The following is a 20,340-nucleotide window of genomic DNA, read 5'->3' on the forward strand; positions in this document are numbered from 1 at the left end:
ATACCCTACCATTTATGGTTAATCTTCTTTAAAGTCAATATATTCCATAGAAAAATCAGGATAAGTTTATATTTTCTTTATAATATTTTATATTTTGGCTCTTAGTGAACCCTTTACCAAGTTATCGCAAACGATCACTCTTTCGCCATAAACAAGTTGCTTTAGAAGCCATACAAATTGCAATTCTATTTGTTTGTAAACAAAATATCGGATGGCAACAATGTTTCTCAACATTTAAACATCAAGAATCAATCTACTACAACCCATCCCGACGCCCAGCATCATTATCGAATATCATGATTAGCATAACAAAAACTAGAGAAATTTTTTCAGAGACTCTGTTTCGATTTTTTGATTAGAAATAGCCAAAGCAGTGCATGAATGCAAAACAGTTTGTATCCATCCGTCCATCATCTTAGAACGTTGTTCGGATTTCAGTGTGTTCGAACGGGTTGTTTGTATTGTAAAAACACACACAAACAACAGCTTCAAGCAAAAAATTTTGAAAAAAAATATTAACGAAAAATAAACAAAAAAATTCAAATTAAACTAAACAAAGAAGTTATTAGTTAAACAAAAGTGTTTAAAAAAAATTAAATAAATGATGTGGAAATTCAAATTCATAATAACTGTGATTATATTGTCGTTAATAAAAAGTTCTACGGCAGCACAGGATGTAGTCACAACAACGGGAAGTTCAAATTTTACCAATAAATTACAAACGGAAATTGAAGAAAGACGAAGGGAAAACGAAAATGAAAATTCACCAATAACTGAAATTCCCTCAGCAATAATGACTACAACAATAGCAACAGTACTTAATGTAACACAAGAAACCACTACAACAACAGCAGCAGCAGCAACAACGGAGACTAGTAATAAAATTGAGCTAATAACTGATGCTCCTGTTCTATTAACAGGCAAGGAGACGACAATGAAGACAGTAACCATTGCCACAACCACACAACCAAATTCTGCTACCCAAGAAGATAGTCTTACTTTAAATACTACCTCCTCTACCTCTACCTCCGCCACCATCACCCAAACTGAATCGCCAACAAGTTCAACTTCTTCATCATCATCACCCAATGTTACTGTGACCTCTGCCGATCCATATTGCCAACCCTCACTGTGTGAGTTATACAACGGCAGCCACACACAAGTGTTGCCACACGTTGCCTGCCACAATACAGGGCACTTTGCTACAAACTGCGGTTCCCAACCACACCTGCTGCACATGAGCGAGCGACGTCGTAATCTCATTTTGGCTTTGCATAATTTGGCACGTTCCCGCATAGCATCGGGTCAAGTGGCCGGTTACAAACCAGCCTCGCACATGCCACAAATTAAATGGGACACCGAACTGGAGCATTTGGCCACGTTACACGTGCAACGTTGCAGCTTTAGTCACGACCTGTGCCGCAATACGCCCCGCTTTCCCTACAGTGGTCAGAATATTGGTTACTATTGGATAAGACGTGAAATCAAGTCGCATTCACGTCGCATGAAAAACTTTATTGTCAATTGGTTTAAGGAACACATCGATGCCGATCAATCATTCATTGATGCGTATCATTTGCACCCAAAGGGGTAAGTGGGTGAAAAAAGTAAAATGATATTAGCCTACACTGAAATGAGGTCACACATTCTGCAATGTGAAGTTTGTTCTCCCTTTTAAAATCAAAAGAAATAGTGAAAATGAAAACAAAAAAGAAAAAGTTTTCAATACCCAGAAACTCAAAGCCTAACAATTTATATTCTTATTCAAATTAGAATAAAGTTCAAGTTCTTTGAGTTTCCGAATTTTAGTGCTGTTCTTTTGAAACATTTTCACACCTTAGTTTTGTATAATTTATACACATTAAATTTAACACTTTGCATATTATCAGCAAATTCTAATGTTAAGTGAATCAAAAGTGATTTTTATAGCAAATAAATCAACTGTCGATTTATTTAAATTTATATTCAAATACTTTCTTTTATGGCAAAAATATAACCCAATTCTATGAATGAAAAATATAAATGAATAGAAAATAGGGTTGATCCGAAACGGTGTCGTTTAAAGTTGTAAAATATCGTATGATATGTTGTTGTTGTTGTAGCAACGCAAATATGTTCGCATATATTTCCAAAAAAACAAGTAAAACAGTATCAGTCGGTATAAGATATCAGAGATATACCCTCAGTCTATGTGAATGGAAACTTTCATTTACGGACAGATCGAATACTGGCAACAAAACCAAAATCCTTTTCCCCAAAAATTATGTATTTAGGGGGTTTTCAAAATGTTGTGGCCCTTTTTGGACATTTGAACTTTCCAATCCTTTGGACCACTATGTCAGGAAGCAATGACTTGCCCACGAAAACCATAATATCGCTGTAAACTGGAGCACAAAGAGAAGCAACGGTATAATTTTCCAAAGGATTATCGAGCCGATCTTAAACACCACCTTAACAAAGACATTGAACTTTTGTGGGGGAGGTAACCTAAGCAGAAGACCGATATGAACCATTTTCGAAGTTAAACTGCATTTGGACAAAATATTAGAAGATCCAAATTTTGACCAAATCGGTTGATTAGTTCAACTGATATAGCATGTACCATTTTTTTTTAATTTTTGGGGGAGGTGCTGGAAGTTGTAGAAATTCATCTACGGACAGATCGAATGTGTTTAGGGTCTTTTCAGAATTTTGTGGACCTTTTTGGACATTTGAACTTGCCGACAAAAAAGTGTGGATTAGGATTAAAGTTCAAAAGTGTTGCGGAGGAGGTACTGAATGAATGGACCGACATATCCCATTATGGAAGTGAATCTTATTTTGGGGGTCATATCTTTTCGATCGATATCACTGAAGTGACTACAGTGGGTCATCGTATAACTTTTGGACCATTATGCCAGGTAGCATGGACTTGTCCACAGAAAACATAATATCGCAGTAAACAGGACCACAACTAACAACATCGGTATACATTTCCAAAGTTTTTTCAAACAGACCCTACACTGGATTTAGACACAAATGTTGACCTGTTGTGGGGCAGGTATCATAAGGAGAGGATTGATATGGGACATTTTAAGCGTAAAACTAAATTTGGACAAAGTGGTGGATCAGTTAGAGAGTTATCGTGCCCTCCAGTCACTTCATATGGTGCCATAGGGGTGTTTTACATTTTTCTGGCTGATTTCTAAAGAAGTACGGACTTGCCCCTAAAAAAACTTTTACCGTCGTAATTGATTCGGCGAATGCAAGTTCTTTCAACAAAAACCAAAGTGATTCGAGAGCAGGTCTTAAAGTGAACTTATCCGAAATTTTGTGCGAGAGGTACCCAAAAGAGTGCACAAATATAGTCCATATTCGAACCTGATCTATATCTGGTAGATATAATAGGATGTGTAAAGTGCGCACAATTTTCCGAACATTTTTGAGCTTTTGTGGGGGGAAGTACCGGAATGATATGGCTTATCTTCGAACTTAAACGAAGTTTGAACAAAATATTACGAAGGCCAAATTTTGGAACAAATCGGCAGATCCATTCTTGCGCTCCAACCACTGCACAGGGTGTCATGGGGTTTTTTTACACTTTTCTTGCGATTTTCTCAGGAAGTTTGGACTTGCCCCTGATGAAATGTGTACCGTCGTATGGTGGGCAGTGAATACAAGTTGTTACAATAAAAATCAAAGCGATTCGAGAGCAGGTCCTAAACTGAACTTTTCCGAAATTTTGTGTGGGAGTGGACCGATTGAGTCCGTATTCGAACTTCATCTATGTCTTGTAGAAATATTATGATGTGCAAAGTATGGACCAAATCGGTTACTTCCTTCAAGAATTATCCTGCTCACAAACTTTCCGAACATTTTCGAACTTTGGTGGGGGAGGTAAGTTTGGACAAAACATATATATATATATATAATATATATATATATATATATATATATATATATATATATATATATATATATATATATATATACTAGCAAAGTGCCCGCTACTTCGTATGCGTTAAATATACAAAACAAATAAACAATATATAATATAGAATGGTGGAAACATTTTGTGTACTAATACGTGCCACTTTAGTTCGATTTTCGTCACATCAAGAGCAATCCACATTTTTTAACATATTTTAATTGAGGTTCTCAGCGCAAATACGACCTAACTCAACAACCGCCATCCTCATTTCCAGCTCTATCTGTTCCCCCAAACAAATTATAGAACTATTTAGTATTTTACATGTAAATACATAACTACGAACCTCCTCCTATTATTTCAAAATTCCCTTTACACAATAACAAATTGTACCAAATCCTGTGCCAATTACAACTTTTTGTATATTTACGGCACATATTTCTTAAATCGGACGTTATAAGCAAATGATAACAGTAATCTTAATTCCAAATCTCACGAATCCAGATCTATCCGTTCATCCAATACAAAATTGTACCATACATGGAACCATTTCGTACCCCTAAGTGTACCTAATTCGACATTTTAGGATTCGAGCGCTATAATTTCACCCAAATCCTAATTGTACTAAATGTAGTACTTTTTGTAAGCATAAGTACGCATTTCCAAAACTAAGTACGCATTTCCAAAACTAACCCCAACAGTAATATTAACTCCAAAATTCAAGATTCCAGCTCTAACCGTTCGCTCAAATCCAAGTTGTACCAAATTTAGTACCGTTTAGTACTTTTCGTACATATAAGTACGAATTTCCAAAACTTCCTCAATCATACACCCCAACAGTAATCTTAATTCCAAACTTCAAGATTCCAGCTCTAGCCGTTCGCTCAAATCCAAGTTGAACCAAATTTAGTAAATTTCGTACTCATAAGTACGAATTTCCATATCTCAATCCTACACTCCAACAGTAATATTAATTCCAAATTTCTTGATTCCAGCTCTACCCGTTCGCTCAAATCCAAGTTGTACCAAATTTAGTACCGTTTAGTAGTTTTCGTACATATAAGTACGAATTTCCAAAACTTCCTCCTACACCCCAACAGTAATCTTAATTCCAAACATCAAGATTCCAGCTCTAGCCGTTCGCTCAAATCCAAATTGTACCAAATTTAGTACTTTTCGTACTCATAAGTACGAATTTCAAAAACTACTTCCATATCTGAATCCTACACTCCAACAGTAATCTTAATTCCAAATTTCTTGATTCCAACTCTATCCGTTCGCTCAAATCCAAATTGTACCAACTTTAGTACTATTTAGTACTTTTCCTACCCACACCTAAAAATTTCCAAAATTTTATCAATCCTACAATTCAACAGTTATTTTAATTCCAAACTTGAGGATAGCAGCTACATCAGATCACCGAACTCCAAAATGTACCAAATTGAGTACCATTTAGTACTTTTCGTACCCATTTTCAAAACTACCTCAGTGTTATGTTCAAACAATAAGCTTAATTCCGAATTTCAGAATTCCAGATATATCCGATAACTCAAATCTAAATTTGGTACCATTTAGTACTATTCGTATCCATAGTACGAATTTCTAAACCTACCTCTATCAACACTCCAACATCAATTTTAATTCCGAATTTCACGATTCCAAATGTATCCTATCATTGAAATCCAAATTGTACCAAATTTAGTACTATTTAGTACTTTTCCTACCCATAACTACAAATTTCCAAAACTTTATCAATCCTACACTCCAATAGTACTCCTTATTCCAAATCTCGGAATTTCAGCTATATCCGTTCACCCAAATCCAAATTGTACCAAATTTGGTACTATTTAGTACTATTCGTACCCAAGAGTACGAATATCCACAAATACCTCAATCATACACGCCAACAGTAATCTTAATTCCAAATTTCAAAATTACAGCTGCATCAGATCACCGTAATTCAAATTGTACCAAATTTAGTACCATTTAGTACTTTTTGTTCCAATAGGTCCGAATTTCCAAACCTACATCTATCCAACACTCCAAAAGTAATCTTAATTTCAAATTTCAGGATTCCAAATGTATCTGATCACCCAAATCTAAATTGTACCAAATTTGGTATCATTTAGTACTTTTCGTTGTCATAAGTACGAATTTCCAAAAGTATCCCAATCCCACACTCCAACAGTAATAGTAATTCCAAATTTCAGAATTCCAACTTTATCGGTTCGCCCAAATTCAAATTGTAACAAATTTAGTACCATTTAGTACTATTCGTACACATGAGTACACATTTTCAAAACCACCTCCTTATATCAACTCATCTTCTAAACCTTGATTTTCATTCCAAATTTCAAGATTTTAGCTCTATCCGTTCACGTAATACCAAATAGTACTAAATTTAGTAACTTTTAGTACTTTTCGTACACTTATAGTTCGAATTTCCAAAAACCATTTCGTACACCTTTCTAACTCTCCATCAGTGAACCTCATTCCAAATTTCAGAATTCTAGCTATTCGCGTTTGCCTAATACAAAGGGTACCATATTTAGTACCTTCTAGTACTTTTAGTACAGTTCTAGTTCGAATTTCCAAAAATCCGGCCTTATCTGACACCTTCGGACCAAGAGTGACCCTCACCCAAAATTTCAAAATTCTAGCTTTAGCCGTTTAGTCTGGGCGTTGATTATCAGTCAGTCAGTGAGTCATCATTACTGAACTCTTTTATAAGTATAGATATAAATGTTCCACAAACATCCCATAAGGGACAAGGGAGACTTCTCTCATATCAATGAGTGCACCCCGATTCATATTAGCTCAATGATATGGGACCTACAGTTTATCGCCGAGTCCGAACAGCGTGTCTAAGACACCACTTTTGTAGAGAAGTTTTACATGGCTGAAATACTCAGGAAATGTCGCCAACATTACTGAGGGGTATTTTGCAACCGTTGAAAAGTGTGCAAGGCGGTTGCGAAAGCGACCGAATCGGTTGATCCGTTCGAGAGTTATCGTGCGCTCCAGCCAGACAGACGGGCGGACATGGCTAAATCAACTCCAAATTGTCTGAAACCAATTTCGTCCAAACATACTTGGGGTCTAAATCCATTATTTTTATGAGGCGCATTTTGCCCTTATTAAAGTGTATATACCCTCGTTAGTATAAAAAATTCAACATGGTTTGTGCGTGACCTTTTTTAATACTTAAATAGAATAAATGTTATTATAGTCATTAATAGGCAAAAGTTCATTCACTCTATTCTTCAACAGGAAATCATCTTTGAGGAAAAATGTCAAAAAATCATAATCCTAATGCTCACAGTGGTAACAACCAAGCAGGCACTGCATCGACAACATCTTGTTGTGTTTATGTATCGATAAAATATTAGTCTCCTCATGAAAATGGTCCACTGGTGTTATGAGGAGGCACCCTGTTGCAGTCCTCATGACAGGTTTTTATATTTTCCACTGCGTAGCGCTAATATTTGCATACTTCGCTGGTGCCATATAGCTTACCATAGACATGCCTATTGCTTTGTAAGAGGTCAACAATGTTTCTTTGTCTGCACTGCAAGTTGTAGTGTTGCCGGTCAGTGACTTGAGAATCATGTTCCTACTTCCGATCTTGTCGCAAATAGCTGTGGCTTCAGCGGATGACTTTGATATGCTATCGAACGTTACACCTTATTTTTTAGGTAATTTGTAGTCGCCAAAAGGAATGGCCAATGCATTTCAGTCATCCATGTGGTGGAAAGTGTGGCAGAGTGCATTTAGAGTGGAACATTTTCACATTCCTCAGATGGTAGAACTGCACTAAGTCAGATATGTAGATACTTAACCTACCACATATGACATAAACGATAGAACCCCACGCCAGGATCGTACAATCATCCGCATACTTTAGCAGATGTAATGTTTCACAAAGATATAGGTTAAACAGTTCCGGAGACATAACCCCGTTTTGGGGAACTCCATCTTCCACTCTACGGGCTGATTTTTTTCTAAATTCCACAATCGACTGACGCCCACACATATTATTGATTATACAATGTTTCAAACACGGCTGAAGGGAAGTCTTCACTAGATCCTCGAACAGTTTGGCATGGTTGACTGAATCGAAGATCTTCAATAAGTCAAGAGCCACCATAACTGTTAAGTCGACTACCTGTTGTAGTTCAGCCCTAGATTGATTTGTGTCTATATGGCTTCTAATGCTGCTGTGGTGCTGGTAATTTTTGGAAACCCATGCTGATTTTAGGCAACTGGAAAACTACTTCTCATCAAGAGGAGGATAAGCGCCTTAAGGAATTTTCCTTAATACTGACAAGAGGGAGATCAACCTGTACGACTGGCTTCAGTAGGGGAACCACCTCGCCAACATTCCAGGCTTCTGGTACAATATGGGTGGCTAACGATAGATTGAGGACACTTGTTAGAAATATATCTCCCAATGCCTACTTTCCTCTGTCATTGATCTGCATCCACCATATGTCAACATTGGTGAAATATAATAGATGTATGTTATGGACGCACTTCCGAAGCTGCTCCAGCTTCGTCGTCTTCGGAATACGATGCACCCTCACAGCTTCCCTGACAACAACAAACGGAGTATCTAATGCCACATGTTGTTGTTCAGTGCCCCGAAAATGCATCGTTCGTGCAATTCAATTGCAAGTGTCTCCGCAAAAAATGCAGATAAATTGTAAACTTTATAAGTCGGAGAAACGTCATGGTCGTTGCAATGGTTACAACGTTTTGTGGAAGGATCGCACAAGAAGCGGAGGAAGAGGATTTGCCTTCATTATACACCAGTCGGTCCAATACAGGCCTATTTAACTTCAGCTTGAATCTGTTGGCCCATACATGGAATACGACATACTTTCATTGATTTAACATTTTAAAAAGCACACCGAGAGTGATAGGGCGAAGAGGAGTGTGCTACGCCGTATAAGAGCCCTCTCATCCGAAGAGGTACCACCACAATTTACAATGATCGATGTTGCAAATATAATCCACAACGCCAAATCATGCAAGGCGTTGGGACTACGCCGAATCTCAATAGGTATTCTAGTGACACTACTCCTCCACATGATGAGAGGCTGTTTCTCCGTTTTCCCAACATCAGCAATACCACAACAGCATTACACGCAATACACAAACATATCAGCCAAGGACTAAACCAGAACAGGCCGTGTTACCGAACAGTAATGTTTACTCTCGACCTATTGAGGGCCTTCGATATAGTCAGCCATACCAAGCAATTCGAGGACATAGAGAAGACTTTCCTCTGTTCCGTGTTTGAAGCGTTGGATATGTGTGACAGCCAGTGGTTTGTGTAGTTCAGAAATAAAAAGACGAATACACTTAAAGGGAAAAGGGAGTTCCCAAAGTCGGGGTGAAATATACCAAACTGTTTAACCTCTACTTTTCTGAAATTCCACAGCTTCCAGACGACGTACATATCGCAATGTATGCGAATGATTGTACCACATATGCGTCGGGTCCTGTGATGTGAGAGTAAATAGTTTCCCCCAATGAACATGTAGATCGATTGTTTCCTGATTCCGACCACTAGGTTGGGATAGGTTGAGAAGCGAAACGATATATATAAATCGCCAAATATACTTAAGACTTAAAACTTATTATTTTATTATCATTTATTGCTTTTATGCCAATTCGTGGGCGCATAGTGCCAAATTGATTTTAGTGACAATTTGTTTTAGGAGCTGTAGGTTGTCAACCCAAGACTCTTAGCCTTTTTGATGGGTCTGCCATCTTGGATCTACCTTAAAAGGCACAGCATTTCTTAGCTTCAGCGTTCACCTTCAACCTTACCGACAAGGGTGTCCCCCGCCGGCATCGCTATCAGAATCTTTATGCTTACTAAACCTCCCCATCGCGTTTGAAATGACAATTCATCCACTATCTACCACAAAGCCACTTCTATTTACGATAACATCAGAATTAGGATACATGTGGTGTGGAACCGCAATATACGAGAGATCTTCATGCCCTAGGTGAACGAGCCTATCTGGCAGCCCTTATGTCATAAATTATCGTGGTCATATGTCATTTTAGTTGGTGTCGTGAGGTTTTTTTTTTAATTTTTGGGCTATTATCTCAGGATCTGTATCATAATAGCCTGTTGCAATAAAATGCAAAACGATTCAAGGCTTATCATACACTCAGCCTTTAGACTAAAAAGGATATACACACTTCAATACAACCAAAATGTGACACATCGAAATCCGTTTATGACAAATTGGAGTTAATTTATCTATGTCCGTCTGTCTGGCTGCAGCGCATGATCGCTCTCGAAAGGATATTAATTCTTGAAGGATATTAATTTGCTAAGATATAAAAGCTGTGATCTATTCGAATTGTTGTTTTCTCCAAAATTATTGTTTGCAATATAAAACACTGTATAAAGTGTAAGTGGCAAATAGAGAATATTAGGATTGGAAACCGGTAATAACAATGGTATGTATGTTCATATAAGAACGACTCTATATCATTGGTGCCACCGTGTTGCCATTGTGAAGCCGTGTACTCAAAAGATCAGCGGTGTAAAAATTCGTTATAAACGGATTTGTTATATGATCAACACGCATTTCGAACCATAAGAAGAACGTACGATATCGTTGACTTAAAAAAACACTCTTTTAAATCAAGGATGCTTTGCTTGGATGGTAGTTGGAAAAAGATATTTTATATAACCTCCGCTAATTAGTCTGGATTTTGACGGCATACATATAGATATTCTTGAACAGCTGCCATATGTCATATATGATTTATTGGTTCTTTCAAGATTTTGGCTCAACGTCGTTGTAGATGTTTGCTATTGCTTTTTGACCCTATTGCTTTTTACCCTTGATATTGTTCCAAAGAGATAACTAATGACACAACTACACATAAAGGGAGTAGGTATTTCATGTTTGCTTATTCTCTGTCACGTCTACGCCCCACGAATTCGATTTACCATAGTCCCGCCAATTCCCGATTTCCCGGGAATGAAAAAAAGTCGGGAATTCCCAAACTCTAGGGGCAAGTTCATACTTCCTGAGAAAATGACCGGAAAGCTGTAAAAACCCCCCTGCGGCCACCATGGGTAGTGGCTGGTCCAAGCTTTACATATCGTAATATTTCTTCGAATACTAGATGAAATCGGAATATGGTGCTTATCGATCCACTCCTTCCGGTACCTCCCCCACAAAATAGAGCTGGCAAACTATCGATATCGGCCCCATTCGATTTTTTCGATATTTCCGTTTCAAAATATCGATAAAATCGATACTATCGTAGATTTCCTACTGCCATTTATTTAGAATCCAAAATTGCCGACAAATGTGTTTTGTTTACATTTCGCATGTCAGTGAAATACGAGGCGAATTAGAAAAGTTTGCAGGCCTAAGCAACACGCAGTATCGCCAGTCGTCATTTGACATTTTTTTGGAAAGTGTGACAATTTTTAGTCTGAGCGTACTCAGGACAGTTTGACATACGACCATGTGTTGTGTTGTTTACATTGACTTGAAAAAATCACTTCGCAAAAAAAAAATGGAATTTACTTGTGAACATTTTCGTTCAATAATTTTTCACAACTTTCGACGTGGATACTTGCGGCAAGAGTGCATCTATCAAATTAAATCTTTGTCTGTCAATAAAGGACCATCCTATAGCACTATGAAAAACTGGTTCAATGAATTCAATCGTGGCCGACATTCGCAAAAATAAAAAAATGAAGTTCTTGAGGGTCGTCCAAAAACGGTCGTTGTGCCAGAAAAAATAAGCCGTGCGTGAACGGATAGTGCAAGATCGCCATGTTATGTACCGTGAGATAAAGGCATCCTTGGGCATTTATTGGATATTCGATTCGATAGTTATCGTTCACACCATTTTACAGAAAAATTTTGAACTTTTGTGGGGTAGGTACTCGAAGAATTGGACCGATATGGCTCATATTCGAACTTAAACTAAGTTTGGGCAAAATATTACGAAATGCAAAATTTGGTTCGAATCGCTCGATCCATTCGAGAGTCATCGTGATCACCAGCCAGACAATCTGACAGACAGACGGACGGACTCTAAATGTTAAATCGACTCCAAATAGTCTAAAACGAATTTCGTCCAAAAATACTTGAGGTCTAAAACCTTTATTTCGATGAGGCACATTTTTGGTTGTATCGCAGTGTATATGCCCGCGTTAGCCTAAAGGCTGAGGGTGTAAAAATGTCTGGCTATTGCTTCTATGGCTTTTCTTTAGTGATGTCAAAATGGCCGATAGTATCGATATAAAAAACTATTCGTCGATATTGGCGTAAAAAATTAAGTATCGATAATATCGATATTTCCATCGATGGTTTGCCAGCTCTACCACAAAAGTTCGATGATATTCGCTAATATGGTACGAGCGATATCTCTTGAAATGAGCAACAAAGTTGGTCCGAACATTGGATCTCGAAATACTTTTCCAAACTTGGTTTAAGTTCGAAAGTGGAACATGTTTGCCAACTCCATAGGCACCTCCCTCACAAAAATTCAAATTTTTTTTAAGTTTTGCCTTTTCAGGGCGAAGGCTATTATTTGTGAGATTTTATTAATTTAATTTATCGGTCATATACCTAAGGAGATTTTATTGAAAAAATTATATCTAGCGAAGTCCTACACATCAACCGACGATAGTTTCGTTAACTGGTTAGGTTAACATCATCAGGCATATTAGCTGTTGTTGCTACATAATTTTCGTTATTTGGAGCTCCAATTTATACGTACAACATTGCAAATTTGCATTTGTGAATTTTAAATTGAAGCTTTTTTTATTTTCAAATACGAGTCGTTTTTCCCCTTCTTTTCATTTTTCATTCATTTAATTTTTTTAAGTGCAGTTTGAGACTTTGTAAATTTTTACCGAAGCTACATCTTTTGGTCTTTTTAACAGCGACATTATGTTTTTTCGTGAGCAAGTTCATGCTTCCTGATATAGTGATCATAAGGCTCTAAATTATCTATCCAAAGGTCTAAATTATATCTATTGAAAGGAATTACTCCCAAAATAAGATCCACTTCCAATATAGACAATGTGGTCCATTGCTTCAGGTAACACCTCGACAAGTTCATACCCCCAATAATAACCAGAAAATTCTGAAAATCTCTTGAAGGAAAAAGTATTTTGGTTGAATAGCCTGTATTCAATCTGTCTAAAAATGAAAACTTAAAATCACACAGGCTAAAGGTATATCTCTGTCGGCAAAGCCCACTGATACATTTTTACTTATTATACCCTACACCCCTATGTGGGGAGGGTATTATAAGTTGGTTTTGGCCAAAAAGTTTGTAAAGCATCGAAATAATGGCCGTCGAACCATAAACCGGTGTATATTAAAACATTTTAGGAGTATTTTGACATCATCGTAAAGGGTACAAAGTCAGTTAACAGTAATAAGATATAACAGCTTATTATATCAAGCCACGATTTTTTTAGGATTTTTTCTAAATACTAAAATTAAAACGGTCATATCCTTTGCGCGCAACGGGCAAGGTTATTAACAAAAATATATTTGGAATGACAATTTTTTTCTTAATCTAGATATGTCCCAAAAATCATTGATGTAGCATCAAAATTTTTTTTTGCTTTTTTTTAAAAAGGAAAATTAAATTTAACAACTTTTTGCCCATAAACCAAAATGAATGTCTCGACGAGCTGAGTCGATCTGGTTATGTGTGTCCGCCTGTCCATCTAAACCTTGTAATCACGCTACAGGTCGCAATTTTAATCCGATCGTCACTAAATTTTGGGTGTTGATGAAGGTCCCGGAGGGGAAGAAGCCTATTGATTTTGGTGATGGTCGGATAATATTCAGCGGTCGGAACGGACAAAAAACTTATTTGGAGAAAAAGTCATTTACTTCAAAGCGAATATCTCCGCTTCTATATGGGCTATATCAAAACCTTTGCAACGATGTAACGTAGGTTATCGTAGGTGGTCAAACAACGAAGATATGGCAATAGCCGCTAATAGAACCCAACTTTTCATTTTTGCGATTTTAATAATAATTACAAATATCACATCTTTGTTTGGGGACCTTCCAAAAACAAAGTCTGACTATGAAAGTAGAAAATCCCATCCCTACAATGATGCAAAGTAGGTTGGCGTAGGTGGCCAAATAACGGAGATATCGCAAAAGTCAATAATACATCCCTTTTTTTTGTAATCACGCTACAGGTTGCAATTTTGATCTTATCGTCACGAAATTTTGGGGGTTAATGGGGGTCCTACAGGGGATGGTCGGATAATATTCAGGGGTCGGAATTGACAAAAAACATATTTGGAGAAAAAGTCAACATTTTATTTCAAAGCTAATATCTCCGCTTATATATGGGCTATATCAAAAGCAAAACCTGCTAATGAAATTAGAAAATATCGCCTTTACAACGATGTAACGTAGGTTGTCGTAGGTGGTCAAAAAACGAAGATATCGCAATAGCCGGTAATAGAACCCAACTTTTCATTTTTGCGATTTTAATAATAATGACAAATATCACAGCATTGGTTGGGGACATTCCTTTCGTAGGTATTACCATTTTTAAGATATGGAAGTTCAAATTGGGACAATGCACTGACGGTATCGCCTCCTTATAAAACAATGTCATGTACGGTGCGCCGTAACTAACTTTAAAAAAACGCTAACACCTGGGAAGGTTTTGCGGATTCTGAAAGACCAATGTTCATAGATAAGAAAAACGCAAAAACAAGAAAAAATCGCTGGAGGGATTTTTAAATAAATCGCGGTCAAAGTTCACAGTTTTAGGTTTTTTAGGTTTTCGCGACGTTGCTTGGAAACCGCACGTCCTAACGAAATGGGGCTAAAAAAATGTTGTAGCTGTGGAAATTCTCTAAAGGATTGTCCGTTATGATTTGTTCCTAAGTTTTACCATTTTTGAGATATAGAAGTTCAGGTCACATTTTTAGGTTTTTTGTTAGGTTTTCACGATTTCCTTGAAAAAGTCTTATCGAAATGGGACTAGAGAAAATCTTATAACTGTGAAAATTCTCTACGAGATTGGCTTTCGTAATTTTTTCCTTGGTTGTACCAGTTTTGAGATATAAACGTTTAAGTTGGGAAATTGCAGTCATGACATGGTGAAATGGTAAAACCTACGAAAATATCATAAAGAACAATCTTGTGGAGAATTTTCAATTATAGTTCCATTCGGATAGGGTTTGCGGTTTCCCAGCAAAATCGTGAAACCCTAAAAAACTCTAAAGATGTGAACTTTGACCGCGATTTATTTAAAAAGCGCTCCGGCGAACCCGCAAAGACTTCCCAGGTGTTAGCTCCTTTCATTTAAAGTTTGTTCAAGCGCACCGTGAGGAACGAATGGACTTTATGAATATTGTTGACTAAAATAACGTTTATTCTTGTTAAATGTAAACAAGTAAGAAAAGCGTTAAGTTCGGTCGGACCGAACTTTTTATACCCTCCACCACAAATTTCAGCCATTTCGGTGGATTAATGTGGCCACTACCTTCAAAATACCGAAATTAGGAAGGTACCGTTCTATGGGGGCTATATGATGGAGTGGACCTATACCTACAAATTTCTGGGGGAATGATTTATACGCCTAAAGAAGACTAAATACCAAATTTCAGCCATATCGGTGTGATAATGAGGCTAAAACGTTCAAAATATCGAAAATCGGGAGATATTGTATTATGGGGGCTATATCAACACGTGGACCTATATAAACATTTTATAGTAGAAATGTTTCTTAGCCTCTGGAAACACAAAATACAAAGTTAAAACCGATTTTTTGGTCAAATGGGTCTAATACATTCAAAATATAGTAAAATGACGCGTACTTTATAAGGGGTCTTATGTGGGGACTATACCAAAACGTGGACCTATATAACCCAACTTTAGTAGGAATGTTTTCTGGCCTCTGAAGACACAAAATACCAAATTACAACCAATTCTGTGGTCAAATGGGTCTAATACATTCAAAATATATTAAAATGACGCGTACTTTATATGGGGCCTTATATGGGGGCTATACCAAAACGTGCACCTATATAACCCAACTTTGGTAGGAATATTTTTTGGCCTCTGGAGACCCAAAGTACCAAATTACAACCAATTCGGTGGTAAAATGGGCCAAATATCTTAAAAATTCCTTAAAACGACGACGCGTCACGCGTCATTTTGTATGGGGGCTATACGAAAGCGTGGATCTACATAACCCGCTTTCAATACCAAAAGTCCTACGTAAATATAACATATTTTCCCAAAATTTCATCAACCTACGTCAATCCGTTCGGACGCTAGAGTGATTTCCACAGACGGACAGACGGACGGACAGACAGACGGACGGACATGGCTATATCGATGTAGAATTGCACGCTGATCAAGAATATATATACTTTGTCGGGTCTACAATGATTATTTCGAGCAGTTAAAAACGTAGTGACAAACTTAATATACCCCCATCCTATGGTGGAGGGTATAAAAACGTCACGCAGAAACCTATTTGAAACTATATTTTTTAGCATTCCAAATGCTTTTGCAGGAGAAATATGTGAGTGGTTTTGCTATGTTAAAGACAATTCCAAGGTTTTTGACTTCTTTTACCACTACCACGCTATTGTGTGGCTTTTCTAAGCAATGTCATTGTGCACTACGCAGCAAAATTTGAAGGAAGGGGTTCCATGCGATGACGTGATTTCATGGCATCTTTTGCTTTGGTTTAAAAGAAGTCGTGAAAGATCCGATCTTTGCATCAGTATTTGAACCCTCGCAAAGGAAGTCGTGAAAGATCCGATCTTTTCATCAGCATTTGAACCCATTCCATCGATCCAATAGTGATGAATTTTGTGTTTTTATTTATTTTTATTTGTCTAAATATATAAGATTAATTATTTACAATAGGCTCGATGTTGTCGGAGACTCGAAATCACAACCAACGTTGTTAAAACTCTCGTCGTAATGATAATGTCATTGCACCCATGATTGAATGGCATCTTTGGCATCGAACATTTTGCTGGGTAATTATTGGGTGGTCTTCATGTTGCTTATTATTCGTCATGGGTGGGTATACGAATAATCTATTACTTTTCACCGAGGAGTGAACATTTCCCAATTTTGCATTATGTTGTATACAATACACATCGATATTATGAAATTACGTATTTTTAGTGCATTAAACTACAACCATGTCATCAATATTAAAGCGGCATTTAGAGCACACAAAATCTTTTTACCACATAGAACAAAAATTGCCAATTTATGTCTGTATATGCTGAATAATAGACTAAAATAGAATATAATATTCAAACCCAGCAAAATGTTCGATCCAAAGATGCCATTCAATCATGGGTGCAAGTGATCTGGCATGTCATCTTTTTAGCATGTTAATCGATGAATTTTATATGAGCGTGGACCCGAAAAGATGCTATTCATTTTTGGATCCAAAGCATGTAATTTACACAAATGCTTTGACATATCATTTTCACCAATGCATTGGCATGTCTCTTTCACCAACCCTTTGCAATGACATTATCATTACGACGAAAGTTTTAATTTAGAAAACTGTGTATAAACAAAAACACAAAATTCATCTCTATTGGATCGATGGAATGGGTTCAAATGCTGATGAAAAGATCAGATCTTTCACGACTTCCTTTGCATGGGTTCAAATACTGATGAATAGATCGGATCTTTCACGACTTCCTTGAATTGGTTCAAATGCTAATGAAAATATCGGAACTTTCACGACTTCGTTTGAACCAATGCAAAAGATGCCATGAAATCACGTCATCGCATGGAACCCCTTCCTTAAAATTTTGCTGGGAATCTAATTTGTGGCTATTCAAAACGTTTACTTCTTTCCCATTTTGTGCTAAAAAACTTATCCTTATTCCAAAAACTAGAATAATTGCGCTTTTATCTTAACAAAAATTCCGATGATTATCTCTAGCTCCTTTGTTTTTCTGCTAGACAATTTTGGTCGAGTATAAACTATCACGATATTTGGATACGTTGATTTTGACATTTCTGATTGAGTTTTTGATTCATTTTTTTAATTTTTCCATTACCGACATTTGTATGGGAAAACAACTTATGTACATATGTTGACCTTTTCTTCCCTTGTGAAATTTTATAAGTCTTAAGGCCAGAGTACATAAGCCGCTCGGCTTTCTTGCTTAACTCATTTCTGGTAAAGAAATAAAGAAATGTCATAACCACATTTCAATTAGGTCGAACTTGGTCTTTGGTCTTTTACCAGAAATGAATTAAGCAAGAAAGCCGAGCGGCTTATGTACTCAGGCCTTTAGTAGTTTAGATTTATGGCTGTGGCGTGCTTTTACCGTTATAAAAAAATAAAACGAAGTGACCCAAACGAACTAAAGGCATTCTCGTTATCCATGGATCCCAACACGATAGAATTCTGCATCAGAACACTTGAATTTTTTTTCTGGTCAACTTGTGCACAGTGCCATTTATCGAAATTTTCCGAAAAGTTTTCACCTTCTCAAGGCCAAAACCGCCTGAAGGAGCATTCTAATGCTTTTGCGATGTGTTAGAGAGTTATTAATTACTGTCTTGGCTACAATTTTTGTCTTTGTGTTGGATCGAAAATCTCAATGGTTTGGCCGTTATATGTCAAAATGTCAAATGTTATATGCCAAAATGTCTAATGTATACCCTCATTAGAGGGTATAGTTGAAATTAGATTTAATTAATTAATGAAATTGTGTCACAAGTTTCTGGATTAATTACATTTCTATTTAAGCATAAAGTAGTTTTTTACCTTTCTACCAGACCGGAAAAGTAGCAGGCGTCAAATCAGTAATAGCCACAGGTATTACACAAACAAATCTATTCAAATTAAATTGCATTGTTTAGATGCCCCGAAGCATGACAGTATGTAACACTTAATTTTTCTATTGTTTCACAATGAGTATTCAACTTTTAAACAGTGAAAAGTTAGGAGGGCAAATAATAATAATAATAATAATAATAATAATAATAATAATACTATGGAAATATGTAAATGTACATATTTATGTTTATACATACAAGCAAACGTTTACATGTACATACAAAAGTCAGATATGTTACATCTTCCACAAAATTTTGCAAATTTAAATCATTAAATTTTTCGTTTATATATATTTGTGTTATTAACTAACAAAAAGTTCTTTTCCTTCACTTTTTAGTAAAAAAATTGGTCATTTTACCCAAATGGTTGCCGATCGTGTGCACCGTGTTGGTTGTGCCGCTATACGCTATCAAGAACCCGATCTACCTTTGGACACACATTTTTTAATGACATGCAACTACGATTATACAAATATCTATGGTGAACCAATTTATCAAAGTGGACCGGCAGCTTCTAAGTGCGCGTATAATATAAGCAACGAATATCCAGCGTTATGCGATTGGAAAGAAGCTAACTATGAATATGAAGTTGAGGAAAATGACACAGCAGAAGATGCGGAGAATGCTACATATAATAATGTAAGATATTAATGATGTTATTTCGCAGCAACAACAACAACAAGACCATATAATGAAAAATATAGTATTTTGTGATAATTAATAAATATTTAAGATTAGCTAGTTAAGTATGTGTTAAGAACTATTATAAGTTATTTAATGTGACATAAAAAAATAAAACGGAAATTAAAAGAAGAGAACAGAATTAAAAGATTAATGGTGATACAACAAAGCAATAATTGAAGGTAAACGTAGTTAACTATATACCCAAAAATGGTCTAAAAAGCTGTTGAATGTAAAACCAAAAAGGGCAAGTACGACTTAATTCAAACGTGCCCCCGACAGGACTTTATTGTTTACCAGGAATAACTTAAGCTAAAGCTGCCACAATAGTGCAATGGTAAACAAACAACAATTTGAAAAGTAAAAAGAATGGAATGTGGTTTCGAATCGAATTCACTTGCAAAAATAAACGGTCATTATGCTCGATTCCAAATTAATATGAATAATTAAAAAAGTATCAGTCGGCTTTGCCGACATAGATATACCCTCAGCCTATGTGAATTGAAACTTTCATCTATTGACAATTTCGAATGTACTACCGGCATCTACGATCAGATCGAATGTATTTAGGGCATTTTTGGACGTTTGAACTTGCAGACATAAATATGGATTAGGATTAAAGTTCAAAAGTGTTTCGGAGGAGGTATTTAAAGGACCGTAATGAACTATTACGGAAGAGAATCTTATTTTGGGAGTCATATCTTTTCGATAGATACCGCTCCCACTAGTCATTTCAGTGAGTCATCGTTTAACATTTCACACAGTATGCCAGGAAGCATGGACTTGTCCACGGAAAACATAATGTCGCTGTAAACAGGATCACAACAAACAGCATCGGTATAATTTCCAAAGGATCTTCGAACAGACCTTAAACTG

The 20,340-nt window shown here is 36.6% G+C and overlaps 1 protein-coding gene across 1 annotated transcript; it reads left to right on the forward strand.

The window, feature by feature from the left end:
* The first annotated feature begins 383 nt into the window (after nt 1–383).
* LOC141404539 (venom allergen-1-like) lies at nt 384–19,598 on the forward strand. Its single transcript, XM_073988000.1, has 2 exons — nt 384–1,590; nt 19,122–19,598. The coding sequence occupies exons 1-2, from the start codon at nt 602–604 to the stop codon at nt 19,432–19,434; spliced, it is 1,302 nt and encodes a 433-aa protein (XP_073844101.1). The 5' UTR covers nt 384–601; the 3' UTR covers nt 19,435–19,598.
* The last annotated feature ends 742 nt before the right edge of the window (nt 19,599–20,340 follow it).

The sequence above is a fragment of the Musca autumnalis genome, unplaced genomic scaffold (assembly GCF_047663935.1).
Source record: "Musca autumnalis isolate F117 unplaced genomic scaffold, ASM4766393v1 scaffold_434, whole genome shotgun sequence".
In the NCBI taxonomy this organism is placed as follows: domain Eukaryota; kingdom Metazoa; phylum Arthropoda; class Insecta; order Diptera; family Muscidae; genus Musca; species Musca autumnalis.